At 41.5% G+C, this 24,963-nt stretch overlaps 1 protein-coding gene across 1 annotated transcript in view; it reads right to left on the bottom strand.

Annotated features, from left to right (window-relative positions):
- LOC111148703 (transmembrane p24 trafficking protein 10) overlaps positions 1-24,570 on the bottom strand; it is a 46,196-nt gene extending 21,626 nt beyond the window's left edge. The window contains exon 1 of the mRNA XM_022505497.1: positions 24,092-24,570. Coding sequence (XP_022361205.1) covers positions 24,092-24,316 — 225 coding nt within the window. The 5' untranslated portion in view covers positions 24,317-24,570. The remainder of the gene's footprint in view (positions 1-24,091) is intronic.
- Between the last annotated feature and the right edge of the window lie 393 nt (positions 24,571-24,963).

The raw sequence follows: 24,963 nt of genomic DNA, 5'->3' as shown, positions 1-24,963 counted from the left end.
TTACAAGTCTTAGTGACAAAGAGAAAATCCTGAAAGCAGCCCGGGAAAAGAAGTCTGTAACATACAATGGTAAAAATATTAGATTGGCAGCAGACTTATCCACAGAGACCCGGCAGGCCAGAAAGAGCTGGCATGATATATTCAGAGCACTAAACGAGAAAAACATGCAGCCAAGAATACTATATCCATCTAAGCTATCATTGAAAATAGAAGGAGAGATTAAAAGCTTCCAGGACAAACAAAAACTGAAAGAATTTGCAAACACCAAACCAGCTCTACAGGAAATATTGAAAGGGGTCCTCTAAGCAAAGAGAGACCCTAAAAGTAGTAGATCAGAAAGGAACAGAGACAATATACAATAACAGTCACCTTACAGGCAATACAATGGCACTAAATTCATATCTCTCAATAGTTACCCTGAATGTTAATGGGCTAAATAAATGCCCCAATCAAAAGACACAGGGTATCAGAATGGATAAAAAAACAAAACCCATCTATATGTTGCCTACAAGAAACTCATTTTAAACCCGAAGACACCTCCAGATTTAAAGTGAGGGGGTGGAAAACAATTTACCATGCTAATGGACATCAGAAGAAAGCAGGAGTGGCAATCCTTATATCAGATCAATTAGATTTTAAGCCAAACACTATAATAAGAGATGAGGAAGGACACTATATCATACTCAAAGGATCTGTCCAACAAGAAGATCTAACAATTTTAAATATCTATGCCTCTAATGTGGGAGCAGCCAACTATATAAACCAATTAATAACAAAATCAAAGAAACACATCAACAATAATACAATAATAGTAGGGGACTTTAACACTCCTCTCACTGAAATGGACAGATCATCCAAGCAAAAGATCAACAAGGAAATAAAGGCCTTAAATGATACACTGGACCAGATGGACATCACAGATATATTCAGAACATGTCATCCCAAAGCAACAGAATACACATTCTTCTCTAGTGTACATGGAACATTCTCCAGAATAGATCACATCCTCGGTCCTAAATCAGGTCTCAACCGGTATCAAAAGATTGGGATCATTCCCTGCATATTTTCAGACCACAATGCTCTGAAGCTAGAACTCAATCACAAGAGGAAATTTGGAAAGAACCCAAATACATGGAGACTAAACAGCATCCTTCTAAAGAATGAATGGGTCAACCAGGAAATTAAAGAAGAATTGAAAAAATTCATGGAAACAAATGATAATGAAAACACAACGGTTCAAAATCTGTGGGACACAACAAAGGCAGTCCTGAGAGGAAAATATATAGCAGTATAAACCTTTCTCAAGAAACAAGAAAGGTCTCAGGTACACAACCTAACCCTACACCTAAAGGAGCTGGAGAAAGAACAAGAAAGAAACCCTAAACCCAGCAGGAGAAGAGAAATCATAAAGATCAGAGCAGAAATCAATGAAACAGAAACCAAAAAAACAATAGAACAAATCAACAAAACTAGGAGCTGGTTCTTTGAAAGAATTAATAAGATTGATAAACCCCTGGCCAGACTTATCAAAAAGAAAAGAGAAAGGACCCAAATAAATAAAATCATGAATGAAAGAGGAGAGATCACAACTAACACCAAAGAAATACAAACAATTATAAGAACATACTATGAGCAACTCTACGCCAACAAATTTGACTATCTGGAAGAAATGGATGCATTCCTAGAGACATATAAACTACCACAACTGAACCAGGAAGAAATAGAAAGCCTGAACAGACCCATAAGCAGTAAGGAGATTCAAACAGTCATCAAAAATCTCCAAACAAACAAAAGCCCAGGGCCAGACGGCTTCCCGGGGGAATTCTACCAAACATTTAAAGAAGAACTAATTCCTATTCTCCTGAAACTGTTCCAAAAAATAGAAATGGAAGGAAAACTTCCAAACTCATTTTATGAGGCCAGCATCACCTTGATCCCAAAACCAGACAAGGATCCCATCAAAAAAGAGAACTACAGACCAATATCCTTGATGAACACAGATGCAAAAATTCTCACCAAAATACTAGCCAATAGGATTCAACAGTACATTAAAAGGATTATTCACCACGACCAAGTGGGATTTATTCCAGGGCTGCAAGGTTGGTGCAACATCCGCAAATCAATCAATGTGATACAACACATTAATAAAAGAAAGAACAAGAACCATATGATACTCTCCATAGATGCTGAAAAAGCATTTGACAAAGTACAGCATCCCTTCCTGATCAAAACTCTTCAAAGTGTAGGGATAGAGGGCACATACCTCAATATTATCAAAGCCATCTATGAAAAACCCACTGCAAATATCATTCTCAATGGAGAAAAACTGAAAGCTTTTCCGCTAAGGTCAGGAACACGGCAGGGATGTCCGTTATCACCACTGCTATTCAACATAGTACTAGAAGTCCTAGCCTCAGCAATCAGACAACAAAAGGAAATTAAAGGCATCCAAATCGGCAAAGAAGAAGTCAAACTATCACTCTTCGCAGATGATATGATACTCTATGTGGAAAACCCAAAAGACTCCACTCCAAAACTGCTAGAACTTGTACAGGAATTCAGTAAAGTGTCAGGATATAAAATCAATGCACAGAAATCCGTTGCATTTCTCTACACCAACAACAAGACAGAAGAAAGAGAAATTAAGGAGTCAATCCCATTTACAATTGCACCCAAAACTATAAGATACCTAGGAATAAACCTAACCAAAGAGGCTAAGAATCTATACACAGAAAATTATAAAGTACTCATGAAAGAAATTGAGGAAGACACAAAGAAATGGAAAAATGTCCCATGCTCCTGGATTGGAAGAATAAATATTGTGAAAATGTCTATGCTACCTAAAGCAATCTACACATTTAATGCAATTCCTATCAAAGTACCATCCATTTTTTTCAAAGAAATGGAACAAATAATCCTAAAATTTATATGGAACCAGAAAAGATCTCGAATAGCCAAAGGAATATTGAAAAAGAAAGCCAAAGTTGGTAGCATCACAATTCCGGACTTCAAGCTCTATTACAAAGCTGTCATCATCAAGACAGCATGGTACTGGCACAAAAACAGACACATAGATCAATGGAACAGAACAGAGAGCCCAGAAATAGACCCTCAACTCTATGGTCAACCAATCTTCGACAAAGCAGGAAAGAATGTCCAATGGAAAAAAGACAGCCTCTTCAATAAATGGTGTTGGGAAAATTGGACAGCCACATGCAGAAAAATGAAATTGGATCATTTCCTTACACCACACACGAAAATAGACTCAAAATGGATGAAGGACCTCAATGTGAGAAAGGAATCCATCAAAATCCTTGAGGAGAACACAGGCAGCAACCTCTTCGACCTCAGCCGCAGCAACATCTTCCTAGGAACATCGCCAAAGGCAAGGGAAGCAAGGGCAAAAATGAACTATTGGGATTTTATCAAGATCAAAAGCTTTTGCACAGCAAAGGTAACAGTTAACAAAACCAAAAGACAACTGACAGAATGGGAGAAGATATTCGCAAATGACATATCAGATAAAGGGCTAGTGTCCAAAATCTATAAAGAACTTAGCAAACTCAACACCAAAGAACAAATAATCCAATCAAGAAATGGGCAGAAGACATGAACAGACATTTCTGCAAAGAAGACATCCAGATGGCCAACAGACACATGAAAAAGTGCTCCATATCACTCAGCATCAGGGAAATACAAATCAAAACCACAATGAGATATCACCTCACACCAGTCAGAATGGCTAAAATTAACAAGTCAGGAAATGACAGATGCTGGTGAGGATGTGGAGAAAGGGGAACCCTCCTACACTGTTGGTGGGAACGCAAGCTGGTGCAACCACTCTGGAAAACAGCGTGGAGGTTCCTCAAAATGTTGAAAATAGAACTACCCTATGACCCAGCAATTGCACTGCTGGGTATTTACCCTAAAGATACAAACGTAGTGATCCGAAGGGACACGTGCACCCGAATGTTTATAGCAGCAATGTCTACAATAGCCAAACTATGGAAAGAACCTAGATGTCCATCAACAGACGAATGGATAAAGAAGATGTGGTATATATACACAATGGAATACTATGCAGCCATCAAGAAATGAAATCTTGCCATTTGCGACGACGTGGATGGAACTAGAGGGTATCATGCTTAGCGAAATAAGTCAATCGGAGAAAGACAACTATCATATGATCTCCCTGATATGAGGGAGAGGAGATGCAACATGGGGGGTTAAGGGGGTAGGAGAAGAGTAAATGAAACAAGATGGGATTGGGAGGGAGACAAACCATAAGTGACTCTTAATCTCACAAAACAAACTGAGGGTTGATGGGGGGAGGGGGGTTGGGAGAGGGGCGATGGGGTTATGGACATTGGGGAGGGTATGTGCTATGGTGAGTGCTGTGAAGTATGTAAACCTGGCGATTCACAGACCTGTACCCCTGGGGATAAAAATATATTATATGTTTATAAAAAATAAAATTTAAAAAATAAATAAATAAATAAATAAATAAATTTTTTAAAAAGACAGTATTTATTGCATAGATTCAAAACAAATGACTTAATAAATTTATGAAGGAATGAAAAAAAAATAAAAAAGGTTTTATGAAACATTTTCTAAATTCCCTAAAAGTAACAGTAGTAATATTACTCAAGTATCTTCTGCAATGAATGATGTGGATCATTAATTTGTCGATGCCTGGAATACAGGGATAAGTAAGATAGCTTCTGTTTTTAAAGAACTTAAAAGTCTAAATGAGACTTCACTGTAATGTCAAAAGTGCACTACTAGAGGTAAGCACAGGTGCTGTGGGATACGGAGGTTCAGGGAGTATACGTGAGCTAAGTCCTGAAGGATGAGCTGCAATTAAGGGAAAAAACAGGGACATAAAAACATTCATGGTAGAAGAAAAGACAAATATGAGGACCTGGGGTCCAGAAAAACACAAAACAAAAATACAGGAGTATCATAATACTAATAACAAATATTTACTGAGTACCTACTAAAGCTTGAGTACTATGCCAAGTGCTTTATATGCATTTTAAATTTCATCTTTATTATAATGCTATAGGTAAGAACTATTATTTCTCTTATGTTCCATAGCAGGAAACTGAAACAGAGAGATTAAAGAGGCTAGAGCGGTACTGGCCAGATCATGTAGAAATGCAACACCATGCTAGGGAGTTTAAACTTCATTTGGTACAAAATGGAAAGGCAGTGAATGAAGAATCTGAAACAAGAGAGTGATGTGGTTCAGTCTGCAATTTAGAAAGATGAATCTGATAATACTGTGAAGACAAGTCCCTCGAGAGGGATCATACTAGCAATGAAAAGATGGATTATGACTCTATTCTAGGACTCCAGGTTAGAAACAGTGAAAGCTTTGGGTATGAGGAGAAGGGGACAAATTTGAGGGGATTTTAAGGAGGGAGAGCCCACAGTATAAAACCAAAAAGTCAATGTCCACAAGGATCAAGTGAGCAATGTAACTGAATCTAATGGGCCCATGTAGGTCCACAAGGTCACGGACAATTTGGCAAAGTGAGATGATGTGCCTGTCTCAAGAGAAAAACCAATGACTGCCATGTCACGCTGGGTTTTCAGAGCATCCAATTTTTCAAAAGAAGGTAGACATTTTCACTTTTATTTGAAATCTCTCAAGTTTTAAATCCTCACAGCCAATCCTAACATATGAAAAACTATGTCAAGGCCAAACAAAAGAGGTCTATAGAACCAAGTCCTTCTGGGCCACCAACTTCCGACCTCTGCATAAGACAAGAAGAAAGCTGACTAAAATCACATAAAAGGGGGCTCCTGGGTGGCTCAGTCAGTTACACGTCTGCCTTTGGGTGAGGTCATGATCCCAGGGTCCTGAGGTGGAGCCCTGAGTCAGGCTCCCCGCTCAGTGGGGAGCCGGCTTCTCCCTCTCCCTCTACTCTTCCCCTGCTTGTTCTCTCTCTTTCTCTCTCTCTCAAATAAATAAATAAAATAAATCTTTAAAAAAAAATTACACAAAGCATTGCTAGGTGGCACTGAGGTCTCAGCTGAGATTACGAACCACTGATTTCCAGTGGCAACGCTTAACAACCAGGATGCAGGAACAAAGAAAAAAGTATTAAGTGATTTAGGCTTGAGGTTCTGCAACTGAGTGGTTTGGAAGGATAAGGGGATTAAGGAATTATATTATTAAGTTATTACATAATATTTATTTAATCTTCACAACAATCCCAGAGAGGCCTGTCTTATTAATCCCATTTTATTGATGAGAAAACTTAGTAACTTGCCCATCAGCAGAGTTAATAAATTGTCTATGTGGATTTGAAGCAGTCTAAAATCCACGTTCTTGGGGCACCTGGGTGGCTCAGTGGGTTAAGGCCTCTGCCTTTGGCTCAGGTCATGATCCCAGGATCCTGGGATCAAGCCCCGCATCGGGCTCTCTGCTCAGCAGCGAGCCTGGTTCCACACCCCCCCCTCGCCCCCCCGCCAGACTCTCTGCCTACTTGTGATCACTGTCTGTCAAATAAATAAATAAAATCTTAAAAAAAAAAAAAATCCATGTTCTTCCCACATTCCATGTTGCCTTCCCACAAAAGGAACATCTGAAAGAATGGACTGCACAGAAGCCAAGAAAGACTAACAGAATGGGATGGATTCTTTGGGTCGGTGCAAGTCAGAGCGCCGAAGAGTCCTCTCAGGTGGGACGCTGCGCTGTTCAGCCTGCCAGTGTCCACCATGGAAGTGTCAGCGGGCACTCATGAGGGCGAGGCCCTGAGGCCGGCAATAACTACATCATCTGCGAGGGGGAGACAATATTTAGCCCTCAAGATTCCTAAAGGCCTCTTGTTCATGTAATACTTTTCCCGAATCAATTAAAAGAAAAGACTTAAGGAAGGACTTCTTTAGAACCTTGAACACACACACATAGGGCAAAAGGTCTGGGAACTGATCAAATTTCAAAGTAATATGTAGTTACCAGTGTGGTGTCACTCTTCCTTTCTTCAGGATCTGTTCACCCACCAGATACTCACACATCCCCATCCCCCAGCTCCCAAAAGCATAACAATTCTTAAGAGTAAAGAGGATGTTCAAAAAGACTGCAGGAATAACAGATTTTCACATTTCAAGCTGATCTAAAACCTCTAACTTAGGTTTAACTCCTATGAATAAAGTTGTAGAAAATGTAGAACTTCTCCAAGGCATATTTGGATTTAAAAAAAAAAAAAAAAAGCTTCCAGATTTGCTGACCAAACTAGTTTATTTCTCTAAAAAAGAAAAAAAAAAAAAAAGATTTTATTTATTTTTTATTTTTTCCCTGCCCCTAAAAAGATTTTAAGTAATCTCTACACCAAACGTGAGACTCGAACTTACAACCCCAAGATCAAGAGTCGCATATGTTCTATCATCTGAGCCAGCTAGGCGCCCCTAATTTAATCCATAAGGCAGAAGGAAAGGCTTACAGGTTATTAGAAATGTTGAATGTAGATGAAACCAGTGGAGGACAGCAGGGCACGGCGTCAAGAATACAGCACTGAACGGTCATTAAAGATGTCATCATCTCTACAAGTCAGGCAAGGACCGAGCCCAGGAAAAATCCACCTGGGGTACCTAGGTGCCTCAATCGGTTGAGCATACGACTCTTGGTTTCAGCTCAGGTCATGGTCTCAGGGCTGTGGGATCAAGCCCTGTGATGGACTCCACACTTAGTGGGGCACCTACTTGGGATTCTCTCCCTCTCCCTGTCTCCCTGTGCCCCTCCTGCTCCTGCCCATGTCTGCACTCTCTCAAATAGATAAGACAGATATATAGATAAAAAAAATTTTTTTAATTACTAATTTAAGGACAGGAGCCTCTCTAGATGACAAAAAAGCCTAGATTTATTTAAGTCAGGAAAGTCTTTTTTTTTTTTTTTAAAGATTTTATTTATTTATTTGACAGAGATCACAAGTAGGCAGAGAGGCAGGCAGAGAGAGGAGAAGGGGAAGCAGGCTCCCTGCTGAGCAGAGAGCCTGATGCGGGGCTCGATCCCAGGACCCTGGGATCATGACCTGAGCTGAAGGCAGAGGCTTTAACCCATTGAGCTACCCAGGCGCCCCAAGTCAGGAAAGTCTTATTAAGGGGCATCTGGCTGACTCAGCAGAGCGTGCGACTCTTGATCTCAGGGTTGTGGGTTTGAACCCCAAACTGGTTGTAGAGATCACTCAAAAATAAAAAATCTTTAAAAACAGAAAACTCTTATTAAGGCATTAGCAAAATCCTCCACTGAGCACTCCGCAAAATAAACTAAGAAGTGAGCCTTATTTTTCTGAAAGACTCTGGTACTCAGAAGGGGTAAAAATTGCTTCAACTGTCCCTTGCTACATCATACTGGGTAACTACAATTATGGTAGAATCACCTGCTTTGGCGATCTGACATCTGAAAGAGGACATCTTTCTATGACATCTGAAAGAAAATGTATTAAAGATTCATCCTAGGGCAAAGCCTCAAATGCTTTAGGAGAGGTTGAAGGCAAAGGACCCATCACTGCCTACACCTTTTATTACCATGAAATTAACTCCCTGAAAGTGTGTGATAATGATCACAATTCCCTAAGGGCCTTCACATTTCCATACTCCCTATGACCTTCAGTAGACACAACTATATGACGGTTGTTTATCCAGTTATCTGGAAATCCAGGCAGGCAACATGACAGATTAACTTTCAGTTTAGGCTTTTAAGAACTGTTGGGCATTCTGAGATCCTAGAATTTTTCTGAGAATCAGTAGGTTTCCCATGTAGTTCATAACTTTGCAGCTTTTTAGGAGACAAATCACTGATCTGTGTGTGTATGTCTGTGTGACCCACGCCATTGATCTAAAAAAAAAAACCATATACACTAACCTCAACGTAATTACATAAATCAGCAGGTAGCTAAAATTAAGAAATAGAAAACTGAGCCAAGCTCATGACTAGCTGGCAAAATCTAAAAGGTTGAAATGATGGTTTTAAATTTCCTCTAATTAAAGTGTTCTAATTATAGATCACCTTAAAAGATCATCTGATTTCTCAAGAATTAAGAGATTCTACTTTTTTTTTCTTAAATTTTAGTAACGTACTTTGGTATTATGATAAATAACTGCCACTTTTACATCCTGTAACAGCACTTAAAAAAGTACTTACTTTTCTTTAAACATAAACACTTCTAATATTTATTATAAAGTTCTTAATTTAAAAAAAGGTAATATGAAATGATTAAAATTTGCTCACATGACATCAAGGAATGGGAAGTAATACAGATTTGTTCTAGATAACACCTTCTGAAAAGCAAACCAAAGTTCACAACTTAGTAAGTAGGGAAAAAGTGTTAATTGTATAAGCAGAGTAGCTGATGTCAAGAATATGTGAATACTCACACTGAAACTGTCAAGTAAGTGAAAATACAGGTCACTGGGAAAATAAACTCATTTAGAATTGGATTCTCTTAGACCATTCTAGGTCCCAGCCAGAAAACAGGTTCTTGAGCAGGTCCTGCTCCTAAAGCCTGCTCCCATTTCTTCTATGAAACAGTCAAGATAATACGCTGCCTACTTGAAAACCATCTTTAAGAAGCTTAGGCCAAGGGCTCCTGGGTGGCTCAGTCAGTTAAGCATCTGCCTTTGCCTCAGGTGATGATCCTAAGTCCCACATCAGTCTCCCTGCTCAGCGGGGAGTTTCCATCTCCCTCTCCCCTGTTCATGCTCTCTCTCAAATAAATAAATAAAATCTTTTCTTTTCTTTTTATTTATTTGACAGAGACAGGGAGAGAGGAAACACAAACGGGGGAGTGGGAGAGGAAGAAGCAGGCTCCCTGCTGATCAGGGAGCCCCGATACGGGGCTTGACCACAGGACCCTCGATCATGACCTGGGCCTGAGCCACCCAGGCACCCCTCAAATAAATAAAATCTTTAAAAAAAAAAAAAAAAAGCAGCAGCAGCAGCAGCAGCAGCTTAGGCCCAAACACTAGGTAAATAAAGCAATTAGGATGAAAAGAATACAGAGTTCACCTGGAGGAAGAAACAAATAGGTACACTATCAAGAAGCTGAAATAAGCAAATGATATGGACACAATATACTTGGCTCTAAGTTTTCTGGAAGCCAACATTAAAAGACTACAATGAGAACCAAGCTGGTTACACATCATTTGTTTTCTGATGAAAGCTCACAAATTTATCTTCAGAGATAATTTTCCTGGAACTAGGCTAGGCACGAAGAACAATGTATCGGGAAGGTCCTTGTAAAAGGACTGTACCCAATGTCAGACTCTCCAAATAACCGTGGCCTTGCTAACAATACAAAGACAGTAGAATGAGTGTTTTTTGTGCTCCTCTATAATGATGTGCCTGACCTAATGCAGAGGTGGGACCTGAAGGATCTGGACAAGAACACCAGTGCCCAGATTCTCTGCCCTTTAGCACCATCTCTCTCCCCATCCCACCTCCCTCCTTACTGCTCACAGAATTTCCAGACTTACTAAAGTTCCAAGAAGGCTGGGACTACTTTTGGCCACTTGCTGAATCTGCAAGTGTGCTTAAAAAAAAAGGGTGGGAGGATTAGGAAGAAAGGTCTTAAAAATACTATTTCTACCCAGATCTCAATTTCTTTTTTTTTTTTTTTTAAAGATTATTTATTTATTTATTTGACACAGAGAGAGAGATCACAAGTAGACAGAGAGGCAGGCAGAGAGAGAGAGAGAGAGGGAAGCAGGCTCCCTGCTGAGCAGAGAGCCCGATGCGGGACTCGATCCCAGGACCCTGAGATCATGACCTGAGCCGAAGGCAGCGGCTTAACCCACTGAGCCACCCAGGCGCCCCAGATCTCAATTTCTAATACCATTCCCCAATAAAAGGAACCAGGGATTCTTGGAGAAATGGTTGATCCTAGAACTGGGGCAGAAAGTTACACAAGATGAGCCTGCTGCATTTTGTAGTGCCAGAGATTAAGGATGCATTCAAAAACAATACAAAGGGGAGCCTGGGTGGCTCAGTGGGTTAAGCCTCTGCCTTCGGCTCAGGTTGTGGTCTCAGGGTCCTGGAATCAAGCCATCGGGCTCTCTGCTCAGCAGGGAGCCTGTTCCCCCTCTCTCTCTGCCTGCCTCTCTGCCTCCTTGTGATCTCTCTCTCTCTCTTTCTGTCAAATAAATAAATAAAATCTTTAAAAAAAGAAAAAAAGAAAACACCAGACAAATCCCAACAGATAGACATCCTACAAAATTACTTGACCAATATTCCTCTAAATTCAAAAGGTTGTCAAAAACAAGAAAATCTGAGAAACTGCCATAATCTAGCGAGTCCAAAGAGACATGACTAAATACAATATATCCTGGATGGGACCCTGGAACAGAAAAAAAGGACATTAAGTGAAACTAAGGAAATCTAAATAAATATGGGCTTTAGTCAATAATAATGTACCAATACTAGCTCATTCACTGTGACAAATATACCCAACTAAAGTAAAATGTTAACAGTAGGGAAAACCGGCTATGGGGAATATGGCAGCTATACCATCTTCAGTTTTTCTGCAAATCTAAAACTCCTGAAATTAAAAATTTGTTTAAAAAGATACTATTCAGAAAGATGAAATCAAATGCATATATACACACATCTCTCCAGAGTCTCAAGAAATTTACACCAAAAGTGCAGCCACTTTAAAAAATGGTGTGGAGACTCCTTAAGAAATTAAAAATAGAGTTACCCTAGGAGCCTGCAGTTGCATGACCCTACAATTGCACTACTGGGTATTTACCCCAAAGATACAGATGTAGTGAAAAGAAGGGCCATCTGTACCCCAATGTTCACAGCTACAATGGCCACAGTCACCAAACTGTGGAAAGAGCCAAGATGCCCTTCAACAGACGAATGGATAAAGAAGATATGGTATATATATACAATGGGATATTATGTAGCCATCAGAAAGGATGAATACCCAACTTTTCTATCAACATGGATGGGACTGGAGGAGTTCATGCTGAGTGAAATAAGTCAAGCAGAGAGAGTCAATTAACATATGGTTTCACTTACTTGTGGAGCATAAGGAATAACACAGAGGACATCAGGAGTTGGAGAGAAGTGAGATGGGGGAAATTGGAGGCGGAGACGAACCATGAGAGACCATGGACTCTGAGAAACAAACAGGGTTTTGTGGGGGGGGGGGATCAGGGGTTGGGTGAGCCTGGTGGTGGGTATTAAGGAGGGCACGTATTGCATGGAGCACTGAGTGTGGTGCATAAACAATGAATCCTGGAACACTAGAAAAATAAAATAAAATAAAATAAAATAATCAAAAAAAAAGAAAAGAAATTTACAGTCTACTCAGAGCCAAGAAAGCATCAAGCATCTTTTTTAAAAATTATAGTGGGTTTTTAAAAAAAGATTATTTATTTATTTATAGCACATGCAAGCAGCGGGAGGGACAAAGGGAGAGGGAGAGAGAGAATCTCAAGCAGACTCCACAGTGAGCAGCGCCCGATAATCCTATGACCCTCAGACCATGACCTGAGCAAAAATTGAGAGTTGGATGCTTAAAAGACTGAGCCACCCAGGCACCTCGCATCAAATATTTTCACAAACTTTGTTGAGATATATACAAAGTTACTTCAGACAAAATCTATACTTATTCCTGTAAAGTAACATATGATGCATGGGGAAGGTGGCAAATCTGTCTTTGTACTGGCACAGGTCACACACTGCTTTCACTCACTCCATCAGCTCCATACCCCACCAGTCCAAGAAAATGCTAGAAAATAAACAACAAACAAAAACACTTCATTTCCAGGAGGGCTACCACAGCAGCAGAGGTCAATCAGCTCACAGTTTTGGTGTAACTGGTGAAAATCTGAAGGTGTAACTTCCTTCCAATAGGCTCCTCCTTGCACTCTGTCTTCCTCAAGTTTACAATCAGTCTGTGGTAGAACATTTGAGTATACAAAGTGTACATATTATTTTCAGGGTAACTATCAACCTCTGAAGCTCTGGAATGACGAACTCAGGAATTCAGAAACATCAGGTCCCTTGTAGCAGCCTTGTACCCTGATAAAAATGAACTGAAACAGAAACACCTATCCTCTTCTCCCTTTAAGAGACAGCACAGCATAAGAGATTGAATGTTCTAGAGTCAGATCTCAGGTTTGTGTCACTTACTAGCTGTAAAGTTTTGGGCATATTCCTTATCAGGACAATAGCATACACTTTTTGAGGTTACTGTGAGAACTGAATTTAATACAGGCAAAAGCACCTGGAACGGTGTCTGGCACATGGCAAGCACTCAGTAAGGGTCACTATTATCATCACGGTCATTGGCACTATTACGATAACTGCTTGTTAGTAACTCAGAACTCCATAAACATTTAGGTCACTAACCATACTTCCAACCAAACTACATAAAATACACTATAATGACTAAACCCAGGGATAGTTAGAGCCAAATGGTTACCGCACAGAAACAGAAAAAGACAGAAAGGTAAATTCTCAAGAAAGCAGGAGCAAGATTTAGAAACTGAAGGGATACAAAATGTCCAACCAAGCAGGTGTTCCATGACACCTTCTAGCTGCTAACAAGGGGTAGTAAGAAACACAGGAGGACCCCAGCATTTCCTGCATATGTTTTTTAACCTGATAAATAATAAACTACATGCAGGACCCAACACTGGAGGGGAGGAGGGGAGGGGAGAGTGTTACATGTGCATGATTAGGGGTGGTAGGCCTATATCCTTCTACTGGTAAAAGTTCATGAGTGAATCTTGAGCCATGGGGTCTATTACCCTAAGACATAAAAAATGAGAAAGAAGACCAAATCACTGAAGATGCTGCAGTTTTAGACTAGAAAAATGGTACAGCAGTCTCCCCATATTCTTGGTTTCGCTTTCTGTGGTTCCAGTCACCTGCAGTCCACTGCGGTATGGAAGCAGATGATCTGCCATCAGACGTGCGTTCAGAAGATCAGCAGTGGCCTAATGCTACTTCACAATGTCTACGTCATTCACCTCACTTCTTCTCATCACACAGACATTTCATCATCTCACATCATCACAAGAAAGGTAAGCTACCACACGTCACCACTGTTTTCTAACTTGAAGAACACAAGTAACCGACGGCCTAGAAGCTATCTATCTGGGCATAAATAGATAGAAGCTATCTATCTGGGCATAAAATTAATTTACCCTGATCTTTCAAACAACAGCAAGTACCAACCAAGTCTATCAGTTGCATCCCTGAAAGCAAAGGATCACATCTATATTATTCACAGAACAAAGTCAAACTTAGAAAGGCTACAAGCAGCATTTAGCAACACTAAATTCTTTCCAATTTCTAACACAACATAGCACAACAAAGAAGGACTGCTTGAGGAGGCCTGTCAAAGTGGTGAAACTTGGGGCACCTGGGTGGCTCAGTAGGTTCAGCATCTGACTTAGTTTTGGCTCTGGTTTTGATCTCAGGGTCCTGAGACTGAGCTATGTCAGGATCCACACTCAGTGGGGCGTCTGCCTGAGATTCTCCCTCTCCATCTGTCCCCCTCCTCTAAAATAAATGAATAAATAAAATCTGTCTCTTTTTTTTTTTTTTTGAAGATTTTTAAATGTATTTATTTGTCAGAGAGAGAGAGAGCGAGCGAGCGCCCAAGCAGGGGGAGCAGCAGGCAGAGGGAGAAGCAGGCTTCCAGCTGAGCAAGGAGCCCAATGCAGGACTTGACCCCAGAACCCTGGGACCATGACCTGAGCCGAAAGCAGATACTTAACCAACTGAGCCACCCAGACATCCCAAAAAGGATCCTTTAAAAAAGGAAGAAGAAGTAGTGTTAAAAATTAGAAATGGAACATTTCCAGCACTGGGTATGATAATGGATAGATGCTCTCCTCCTGCTTCTATCAACATTTGCTACATTAACTCAACACAGGCAAAACGTCATGCTTGACTGGGTGAGGGGAGGAGGAGGAGTTGAGAGGAAGAAAGGAAGAAAGAGAGGGAGGAAGGGAGGGGAATGAGAACGAAAGACCAGTTGCTGCCCTAACAAGACTACTGCGGGGGTGAAGCCAGATCAAATGTTTTTTTTCATACTGTTCCAAAGTTATTTACGGTAAAAACCTCCAGCGTGACCCTTTTAGGCACAAACAAAGCCTTGTTCTTTCTTAACAACTAGTCCCTTGATTTCCCACACGTTACGCTGAACAATGAGGTTGGGGGCACAGGATAAAGCAGATGACATCAACCTCCCTCAAGTAAGAGGCTTGTTTGGGCGTCCAGATTCTGGTCTGTGGCCAGCTAGCTGACTTCACAGAGGGCTCTACTGTCCAGACTGCCGGGCTGAGCATGCATATGGGGGCAATGGCTCAGATCAACCGCCAGTCAGCAATTCACACAAGGACAGCAGAGAAGTAATTGTACTCTGCTAGATTACCTTCATAAATCTGTTCCATTTTCCAAGAAACTAGGCTCAGTCTTCAGAAGCCATCATAAAGACATGGCATAGCAACTTCAACTTGTAAGCAGCCCTTTTCTCTGCATCAGTTCAAAACAGAAGGCTGCAGACAACTGTTCATCTAATAAGAGAGATTTAAATGAAGTAACATACTGTTTAACTTTCACAGAGAAGGAAACACAAGGTCAGAAATCCTGTATATGATACAAAAAGAAACTAGCTTTTAATACTATTAAATGCTAATGTATCAATTACCCTTCTGTATTAAACCACCTATTTATTGAACTGTTTCTAACCTAGGACAATAGTCACATCAAATGTCAATTTGAAAGACAGAGTCTTCCCAACAGAAAAAGATTAGCCCTTACTACAGATGTCAGTAATAAAATGAAGTAACTGTTGTAAATAAAAGAATCTCAAAACTACAGCATATATATGCGTATGTGTATACACACATGTGCACACACACAATCCTTCCATAGCTTTCAGTGGGCAAAAAAAAGTTAAAAGCCAATGGTTTCCTAGCTGCCAAGATGCACCTTGATAATTTTTAGGCTTAAACTGAGACATGCCTATGACTCAAGGCTGAGCTCTTCAAGTAATCTGTTTGGCTTTCTAGAAGCTAGGTGAGAGAGAGTGGCACAACTAGGTATTAACATCCAGTGAAAAATGACTGCATTTACCAAAATGAATTATTAATTAGCAGTAGCACTCTTGGAAAACGACAATGAAAAAAAGTCAGACTGATCAGACTATTTGAAAGAGGCCGAAAAAGCATAAATCATTTCACTTATTACCATTAAGCTTTTCTTTCCTTTTGGGTGATGATTAGGACGACTGCAGACAACTGCTTTTCTCTCTCTGTAATCTATTTCTAAAGTATAAATCGCCCTTAGGCAACAACCCATCTCATCCCCTAAAACTCATTCACCCTCCAATTTCCTCTATTAACAAGCATTCTAACTAATAAATGGTACTGGAGCTTATTAAACTATTATAATATCATCTAGTCTTAATAAAAATATGGTTTTCAATTCAAAAATCAACAGAGTTGAGATTCTGAGTCCCTACAACAGACTTTTTATGGACCTGAAACAATGAAGAAAATTTATACATTCACTATAAGTGATGAGTCAATGATGAGTCACTACTTCCTGCTTCAATTTCGTGAGGCAAAGTCTTTAAATCTGATACTACTTAGCCTGAGTTAGCCTCACTTTGTGAAAAGAACAGGGAAGGGTGATATTGGATAAATTCAGTGCAAGTATCAACACAAAACACATTTTATAGGCCAGAAATCTTAGCAGTAGAGTCCCACCCATCATTTCAATCCATTTCTCTGTTCAGATAGCCCTGTTCAGAAAGGCCTTCCCTGACCACTCAAATACTCTTTACCCTTCAGATACTCCCTACCTGCTACTATTTGATTTTTCTTTACAGTCCTTATTGCTACCTGCAATTGTGTGTATTTTTTGAACTGTATTTTTTGAACTTGCTGTCGTTGTTCGCCAACAGAACTCAAGGACCTTGTCTGCTGTTCATCCCCATTTCCCCACTTAGGTCTGACATATACTAAACGTTAAAATATTTATTGCATGAATAGGAGAATCACAAACAAAATCCACAGAAGTCTTCTCCTTATAATATACTTTATCAAGTTACTGCAATGACATAATACAGGGGAGTCAGATTAGCAATTCAATTTTCACTCAGTAGAGAAGAAACAAAAGAGTACCAGTATATATGACCCATCCCCTGAATAATAAAGAACCACCTCAATCAACCTTCCAACAATTCTATGAGATCTATCATCCCCATCTTACAGATCAGAGACCCAAGGAGAAGAGTTAAGTAATTCCCTCAAGACCATACACCCTTTTCTTTTTTTTTGGTAAGATTTTATTTATTTATTTGACAGAGAGAGATCACATTTAGGCAGAGAGGCAGGCAGAGAGAGAGGGGGGAAGCAGGCTCCCCGCCAAGCAGAGAGCCCGATGCGGGGCTCGATCCCAGGACCCTGAGATCCTGACCTGAGCCGAAGGCGTAGGCTTTAACCCACTGAGCCACCCAGGCGCCGCAAGACCGTACACCCTTTAAGTGGTGAAGCTGCTGAGATTTGAACTCAAATCTGTCTGACTCCAGATCCAGGTTCTTTCCACTCTACTTCTGTTTAATACGACTAATATATTTAAATCAGTTGTACGACAATGAATACATAGTACATTAAATTTAAGACACAAAGATGAATGAGATATTAAAGACTTCACAAAGTAAGTGCCATACTACATCCAAAGTGCCATGTCAAACAGGTTATAATGGAAATACATCGGAGGGTGTACAGGCAAACGCCAGTCCATATTAAGAGAACACTGTATTCAAGGAACTGCACGGGGTTTAGTATGGTGAGAGTCAGGAGTGGGAGAAAAGAAGTGAAGAGGAAGAAAGAGGAGAAAAAAATTAAGAGATAAGAGCAGGACACTGTTTGTTCATTTGTTCATTAACCCTTTATGTGAAGTCCTACTATGTACTATGTGCCAGGCACTGTAATAGGCATTCAATGATGAGACATAGTCTCTGCTCAACTACATTCACAAAAATCCTTTTGAGAGAGCCTGCCTCATTCAGAGCAACAACGGAACATCAAGCCCAGCTGCCCAGGTTTTGCACTTCAGAAAGCCTCCAGCCCCCCTCTTTTTTTTTTTTTTTTTAAGATTTTTATTTATTCATTCAACACAGAGAGAGAGAGATCACAAGTAGGCAGAGAGGCAGGCAGAGAGAGAGAGGAGGAAGCAGGCTCCCCGCTGTGCAGAGAGCCTGATTCGGGGCTCGATCCCAGGACCCTGAGATCACGACCTGAGCCAAACGCAGAGGCTTTAACCCACTGAGCCACCCAGGCGCCCCGCCCCTTAACCTTAACCCAAATGCTGCCTGAACCAACAGTGACAAATGACCCAAGAGAAGAAATCAATAGGCTGTAAGAAACCTAGAATGTGGCCTGGCATATAAAAAGAGTTAAACCAATCAGATTCTCTCACTCAAGAGGTGTACTTCAGAAGCAGAAATGACGCACAAAGAGAATCCTTGAGCAGAGTTTGGGACATGAGTGGTCAAAAGTTAAGAGAAGGTGAAGCAATGCTATGAAAAAAGGTTGCAAACTATGATGAGGAACTGCATCAAGCCCACAAAAGTGTTCTGCGGCCTGCACACAATATTAAATTTTGTTAAATGACACCCGGCTTGTGTTTTCTAAAATACTATTCCCCCACAAAATGGACCTGAACTCCTTGAAGCAGTAACTGCTTCCAGGTCAGAGGTTAGACAAACAAAAGATGGGCCTACAACACCCTGTTCCACAAAACAGGGAAGCTATCGAAATCTAACGGGGCTGTTGTCAAAAGGATACGAGAGTCAAAGGGACACCTGAGTATAAAGAAACAATGCAACTGATAAAAACAGTAACTCTAAAAACAGAAACGATAACAAAAAATGGTTTCAGTGTAATACTTAAAATAAAATAAAACAAAATAAAATAAAGACCTGGGGCACATGGGTGGCTCAGACAGTTGAGTGTCCAACTCTTGATTTCAGCTCAGGTCATGATCTCAGTGTCTGGAGATCACGCCATGTGTTGGGCTCTGTGCTCACTGGGAAGTCTGCTTCTCTCCCTCTGCCCTTGCCCCTGTTTGCTCTCCAACATAAATAAGTAAATCTTAAAACAAACAAACAAACAAAAAAACACCTTCTTCCAACTACATTGGAAATGACAAGGGCAACAAAAACTGTCAATAAGGAATGAATTCTGTGTTTATCCTATAAATTTTAGGGTAACCAAATGGTCTTAAAAATTGATGAATTCCTGCGGTGCCTAAGTGGCTCAGTCACTAGGCATCTGCTTTTGGTTTGGGTCACGGTCCTGAGTTCCTGGGATCAAAACCTGCATCAGGCTCCCTGCTCAGCAGGAGGCCTGCTTCTCTCTCTCCCACTCCCCCTGCTTGTGTTCCCTCTCTCACTGTGTGTGTCTCTCTCTCCCTCAAATAAATAAATAAAATCTTAAAAAAAGGATTGATGAATTCTTGGGGAGCCTGGGTAGCTCAGTAGATTGAGCATCTGACTCTTCATTTTGGCTCAGGTCATGATCTTGGGTTCTGGGATCAAGACCTGTGTCAGACTACATGCTCAGCCCGGTGTCTGCTTGGGATTCTCTCTCCCTCTCTCTCCTTGTCCTGTACACGTGCTCGCTCTCACTCTCTATAAATAAATAAATATATAAATGAATAAATCCTTTTAAAAATTGATGAATTCTTTAAGAATAATTCCAGCTAGGGCGCCTGGGTGGCTCAGTGGGTTAAGCCGCTGCCTTCGGCTCAGGTCATGATCTCAGGGTCCTGGGATCGAGTCCCACATTGGGCTCTCTGCTCAGCAGGGAGCCTGCTTCCCTCTCTCTCTCTGCCTGCCTCTCTCTGTCTTTTTGTGTTCTCTGTTTGAAAAAAAAAAAAAAAAATTTTTAAAAAAAAAAAAAAAAAAAAGAATAATTCCAGCTAACAGGTGTTTGGGTGGCTCAGTTGGTTAAGTATTTGCCTTCGTTCACCTCAGGTCATGATCTCCAGGTCCTGGGATTGAGCCCCAAGTCAGGCTCCCTGCTCAGTGGGGAGTCTGCTTCTCCCTGTCTCCACCCATCAAGGGTGTGCTCTCTCTCAAATAAATAAATAAAATCCTTAGAAAGGAAAAAAAATAATTCCAGCTAATAAATATGGAAGGAATAACAGAATTAGAAAAATCATCGTTACACAACCTTAATGAAACAATAAATTCGCACAGCAGTTATCAATGGACCGATAAGTAAAAGACTGAGAAGCTTTACAAGGGAGGCTCTGAGCTGTTAGCACCTTGGTAGGTAGTAGGATAATACCCACCTCCCCAAAGATGTCCACATCCTAATCCTTAGAACCTGTGAATGTTGTATTACAGGGCAAAAGGGGTTTTGCAAGTGTGATTAGAGGCTGAGATAAGGAGATTATCACAGGGCGCTTACACCGGAAAGAGAGAGGCAGAGGAGAGAGGGAGGAGTGAGAAAGAGAAAAAGATTTAGAGATACTAACTACTGGCTTTCAGGATGCAGGAAGGGGTCACCAACTAAAGAATGCACGTGGTCTCTAGACACTGGAAAAGGCAAGGAAACAGATTCTCCCCTAGAGTCTTCAGAAACAACACTGCCTTGTTGACACCTTGATTTTAGGACTTCTGACCTCCAAACTATAATATGAATCTTGTTTTATGTTACTGAGTTTGTCATAATTTGTTACAGCAGCAGTAGGCTACTACTACACACGTGAACCCACTGATCAATCTTAGCACTAAGAGGCATGAAAAGTACAGTCCTCTGCCATGATACCACATACTCTCACCCAAAAGATAAACCTGAATCTAATTACATCTTTATGGCTGATTCCTTTTACAAGAAATATGGGGGAAGTGTTGAAATGATACCTGAAGGAAGTAAACAGACAAATCCACAACGCAGGACATTCTTTAAAGACAACTGACTCTAACAACACAACTGCAAGAATAAAAAAAAGGAAGGAGGGTGAGTGAATTGCTGTAAATTGAAGAGACCTGAGAGATACAACAAATTAATTTAAAAATGTATTTCTGAGACAAGTGGAGAAACCTGAATATGAATTGAGTGTACTATCAGCATTACTGTTAGTTTTGCAAGGTGTGGTTATAGCCACATTAACACTGTGATTATGTTCATTTTTTTTTTTTTAAAGATTTATTTTATTTATTTATTTGACAGACAGAGATCACAAGTCGGCGAGAGGCAGGCAGAGAGGAGGAAGCAGGCTCCTCAAAGAGCAGGGAGCCCGATGCGGGGCTCGATCCCAGGACTCTGGGATCATGACCTGAGCTGAAGGCAGCAGCTTAATCCACTGAGCCACCCAGGCGCCCCAGATTATGTTCATATTTTTAAAGAGATTCATGCTGAAGTATGCAAGATTGAAATACCATGCTATCTGGGACTCAGTTTAGAACAATTCAGCATAAAATGTGAAGGGAGAGGCAGTTTCGATGACAAAAGTGTGGCAACATCCTGATAATTACTAAATCTGGGTACTGCACTTACAATAGTGGGCTGACCATACTCTTTTCTACAAAGCTGCAAACAAACCAGGGACGCGGGGCTGGCTCAGTCAGTAGAGCATTCGACTCTTGATCTCAAGGTTGTGAGTTCAAGCCCCACGTTGGCAATGCACCCTACTTAAAAAAAAAGAAAAAAAAAAACTTGCAAACAAACCAATGCGAAAGCTAATCTGAATTAGTGATATTTAAAAAATCAGGAGCTTTCGGGGCGCCTGGGTGGCTCAGTGGGTTAAGCCTGCCTTCGGCTCAGGTCATGATCTCAGGGTCCTGGGATCGAGCCTCGAATCGGGCTCTCTGCTCAGCAGGGAGCCTGCTTCCTCCTCTCTCTCTGCCTGCCTCTCTGCCTGCTTGTGATCTGTCAAATAAATAAAATCTTTAAAAAAAAAATAGGAGCTTTCACATCAAAATATGGATTTCTGACTTCGTATGAAAAATTAAACATGCCAATAAGGCCTACATCAAGAAATTAGTTCTGGCTACTCCAAATTAACTGTTACTACTGCTCCCAGTTATCCCCCATTTATTGTTCCTGCTGCTGGTTTTAAACATGCCTGGCCAAATTCATTCATTTAGATTCACTACTGGGCATTTGGGTTTAGGACCCCAGGAGTAGTTCAATTAAGCTGGCTAGAAGCAAGAGAAGAGAGCAGACATGGGGACAGCAAATGAGTGATAGCAAAATGCTAGTGTGTAGATGTACAGATTCCTGCTACTGAGGTCTCCCCAACAACCTTGGAGACAGATGTAATTCCCATGAGGCCACAAAGCGACATTATCCTGTATAAGTGCTCACTAGTAGCAAGGCCATATTCCTGATATTCTGGAAAATATGAACATGGAAATAATTCCTTCCCCCAGGATGCTAACAGTTAAATAAGATAGATAAAGCAAAATAGCTACAATAGAAGATGGAAAGCGACAAAGTAAAGCTTCAGATACAGATCATAGGGAGTACTACAGAGCATGCTGGGAAATTTAAACTTTATCAGATGAGCAACAGTGAGCCACTGAAGGGTTTCGAATTAGAAATACAAACCAGGGGCGCCTGGGTGGCTCAGTGGGTTAAAGCCTCTGCCTTCGACTCAGGTCATGATCCCAGGGTCCTGGGATCTAGCCCCGCATCAGGCTCTCTGGTCAGCAGGGAGCCTGCTTCCCCCTTTCTCTCTGCCTGCCTCTCTGCCTACTTGTGTTCTCTGTCAAATCAATCAATCAATCAATCTTGAAGAAAAAAAGAAGAAGAAGAAGAAATACAAATCAGAGGGGCAACACTGGACATGAGAGTAATGTCTGCCTCATTGCTCAAATTCTCTTATTCTATGCACTGTATCCTTCCAGGAGCTGGCAGCAAAACGTTGTATCTAAGCCTCTAAAATTATACAATCACAGCTTTCTTGGCCAGACAGAAGTGTGGTACCTGAAGAGAATAATAAAACAAAGGGTCACTGAGTAACACCCCTAAAAATAGTTTATATCTCCCAAATAAAGTATAAATAAATTGCATTTATTATCACTACTGGGTTCCAACACCTTAAACAAAAATAATAGTCTTATTACATCTGAAGCTCTATTAAAAAGTAAAATGTTTCTTCCTATTTAAAGACCCCTTTTGTTAAACAAAACAAAACAAAACAAAACGCTTATTGCGAATAAATAAAGCACAATTAAATCTTGACTAAAATCATATTAATGTTTCAAAGATCGGGCTGGTGATCCTAATAGCAAAACAGGACCAAACTGGCATTATAATAGTAGTTATCACCATCCAAGAGTATTGCTGAAATTTACATAAAAATTGGCCAAATCCAGACTCTAGGGTACCAAGAAAAAAAGTATTAGACTGAGACCATTTTGCGATCGACTCTAATCAAACACAGGAATCACAAATAAAAAGGAGAGTGCAAGATTGCAGTACTTTTCTTTCCCCTTACTTAACTCCCAAACTAAGAATTCCAGCTCTGACATCATCTCTCTGAGCCTGTTTGCTCACGTGTAATATGAGGCCAAGGGTACCCACTTCACAGGGTAGAGTACGAACTAAATGGTATCGCGTATAAAGGGGCACAGGACCTGACACACAGCCACCACTCAATAAAATCAGGTTTTTTTTATTCACAGTAAGCTTCAGTGTCTCCACGATTTTCCTGCAGGTATTGGTCTGTCTTAAGATACCCACAAATACTCAACACCCAGAGACTTCTTTGGAGAAACAAGTCACAGTTCAAGATACTTAAGACCGAAACTCGTACAAGACCCCGACCACGACCCAAAGTCGAGGCCGCCCCAGCGCAGCTGTCACCACATCCGCCAAGGCCTCGCGGTCCTTCCAAGGGTTCCCTGGCATTGGCGCCCAGCCCCGCCCCGCGAAGGCCAACCAGCGGGGTGAGGGGGCGGTGTCGACAGTGCACCCTTCGTGCTTCGGAGAGGCCAGGCCGCGCTTGAGGCCTCCGCCCGCCGGCTACCGTCCCCATCCTCAGCCTCCCCTCGTCGACGCCTACGGTCTTCCCTCCCCGCGCAGCCCATTGCCGCACCTTGAGGTGGGTACGCAGGCCGCCAGCGCCCCCAGACTGGTCGGTGATCTCGTACGCGCCCGTCACCAGCAGGTCCTTGTGGATCTCCTCGCGGAGGCACTTGCGGGAGTTAACGGGCAGATGGAAGGAAATGGCGAATACCGAGCTGGGGCCGAGCAGGAGTAAAAGCAGCAGTGCTAACGGGCAAGGGCCACGCTGAGCTGGTGGGCCGGACAAACCCGACATGGTGCCGGAGACTGCTCACCCCCTCGGGCCTCTACCACGCCGGAACCGGGAGGGCCCACGTGATTCACCTCTGACCTAATGCCGTGGGCGCCATTTTGGAGACTGGCAAATAGACGAGGACCACAGGATAAGTCTTTTGAAAGGGAAGAAAGGATACGACACCACGTAGCATCCACAAGTTAAAGTGGTTAAGTAAGATTTTCCTGCTGTCGACTGCACAAGTTTCATTTTTGTTAAGCTTAGCGACTCCTCAGTCAGCCGTAACGAGTATGGGCAGCCCTGGAAGTAATTCTCCTTCAGCTTCCGGAAGTAGTAGCCGCGAGTTTTAAAGTCGGCGATACCATAGCAACCATGCCCCAATAGGAAACAGCCACAAGGCCTTCGTAGGGCCCACCCACCGGCCGCCTAGGCGCTCCGGGCGGAGGCGGATGTGCAGTCCAAGCACCTTGCAGCCTCGGTGACGGTTAGGACGTGGAGCACTTAAGAAGAAAAGTTTAAGAGGCTGAGCGGAAAGACACCAATTTGGCTATTAGGCCAGCGGCCAGTATCTCAGATTAGGTGTACGGGTTACGTGTTGGATGTGAGCTGGGTGGCATCCTGAATGCACTTGAACAGAGTATTTGGATTGGAGTTACGGCTTTCTGATT

Source organism: Enhydra lutris, unplaced genomic scaffold (genome assembly GCF_002288905.1).
Source record: "Enhydra lutris kenyoni isolate GAN:26980312 unplaced genomic scaffold, ASM228890v2 scaffoldscaffold20, whole genome shotgun sequence".
NCBI classification, from domain to species: Eukaryota; Metazoa; Chordata; class Mammalia; order Carnivora; family Mustelidae; genus Enhydra; species Enhydra lutris.
Note: the sequence above shows the minus strand (reverse complement) of the source record. Positions and strands in the feature narration are given on the sequence as shown.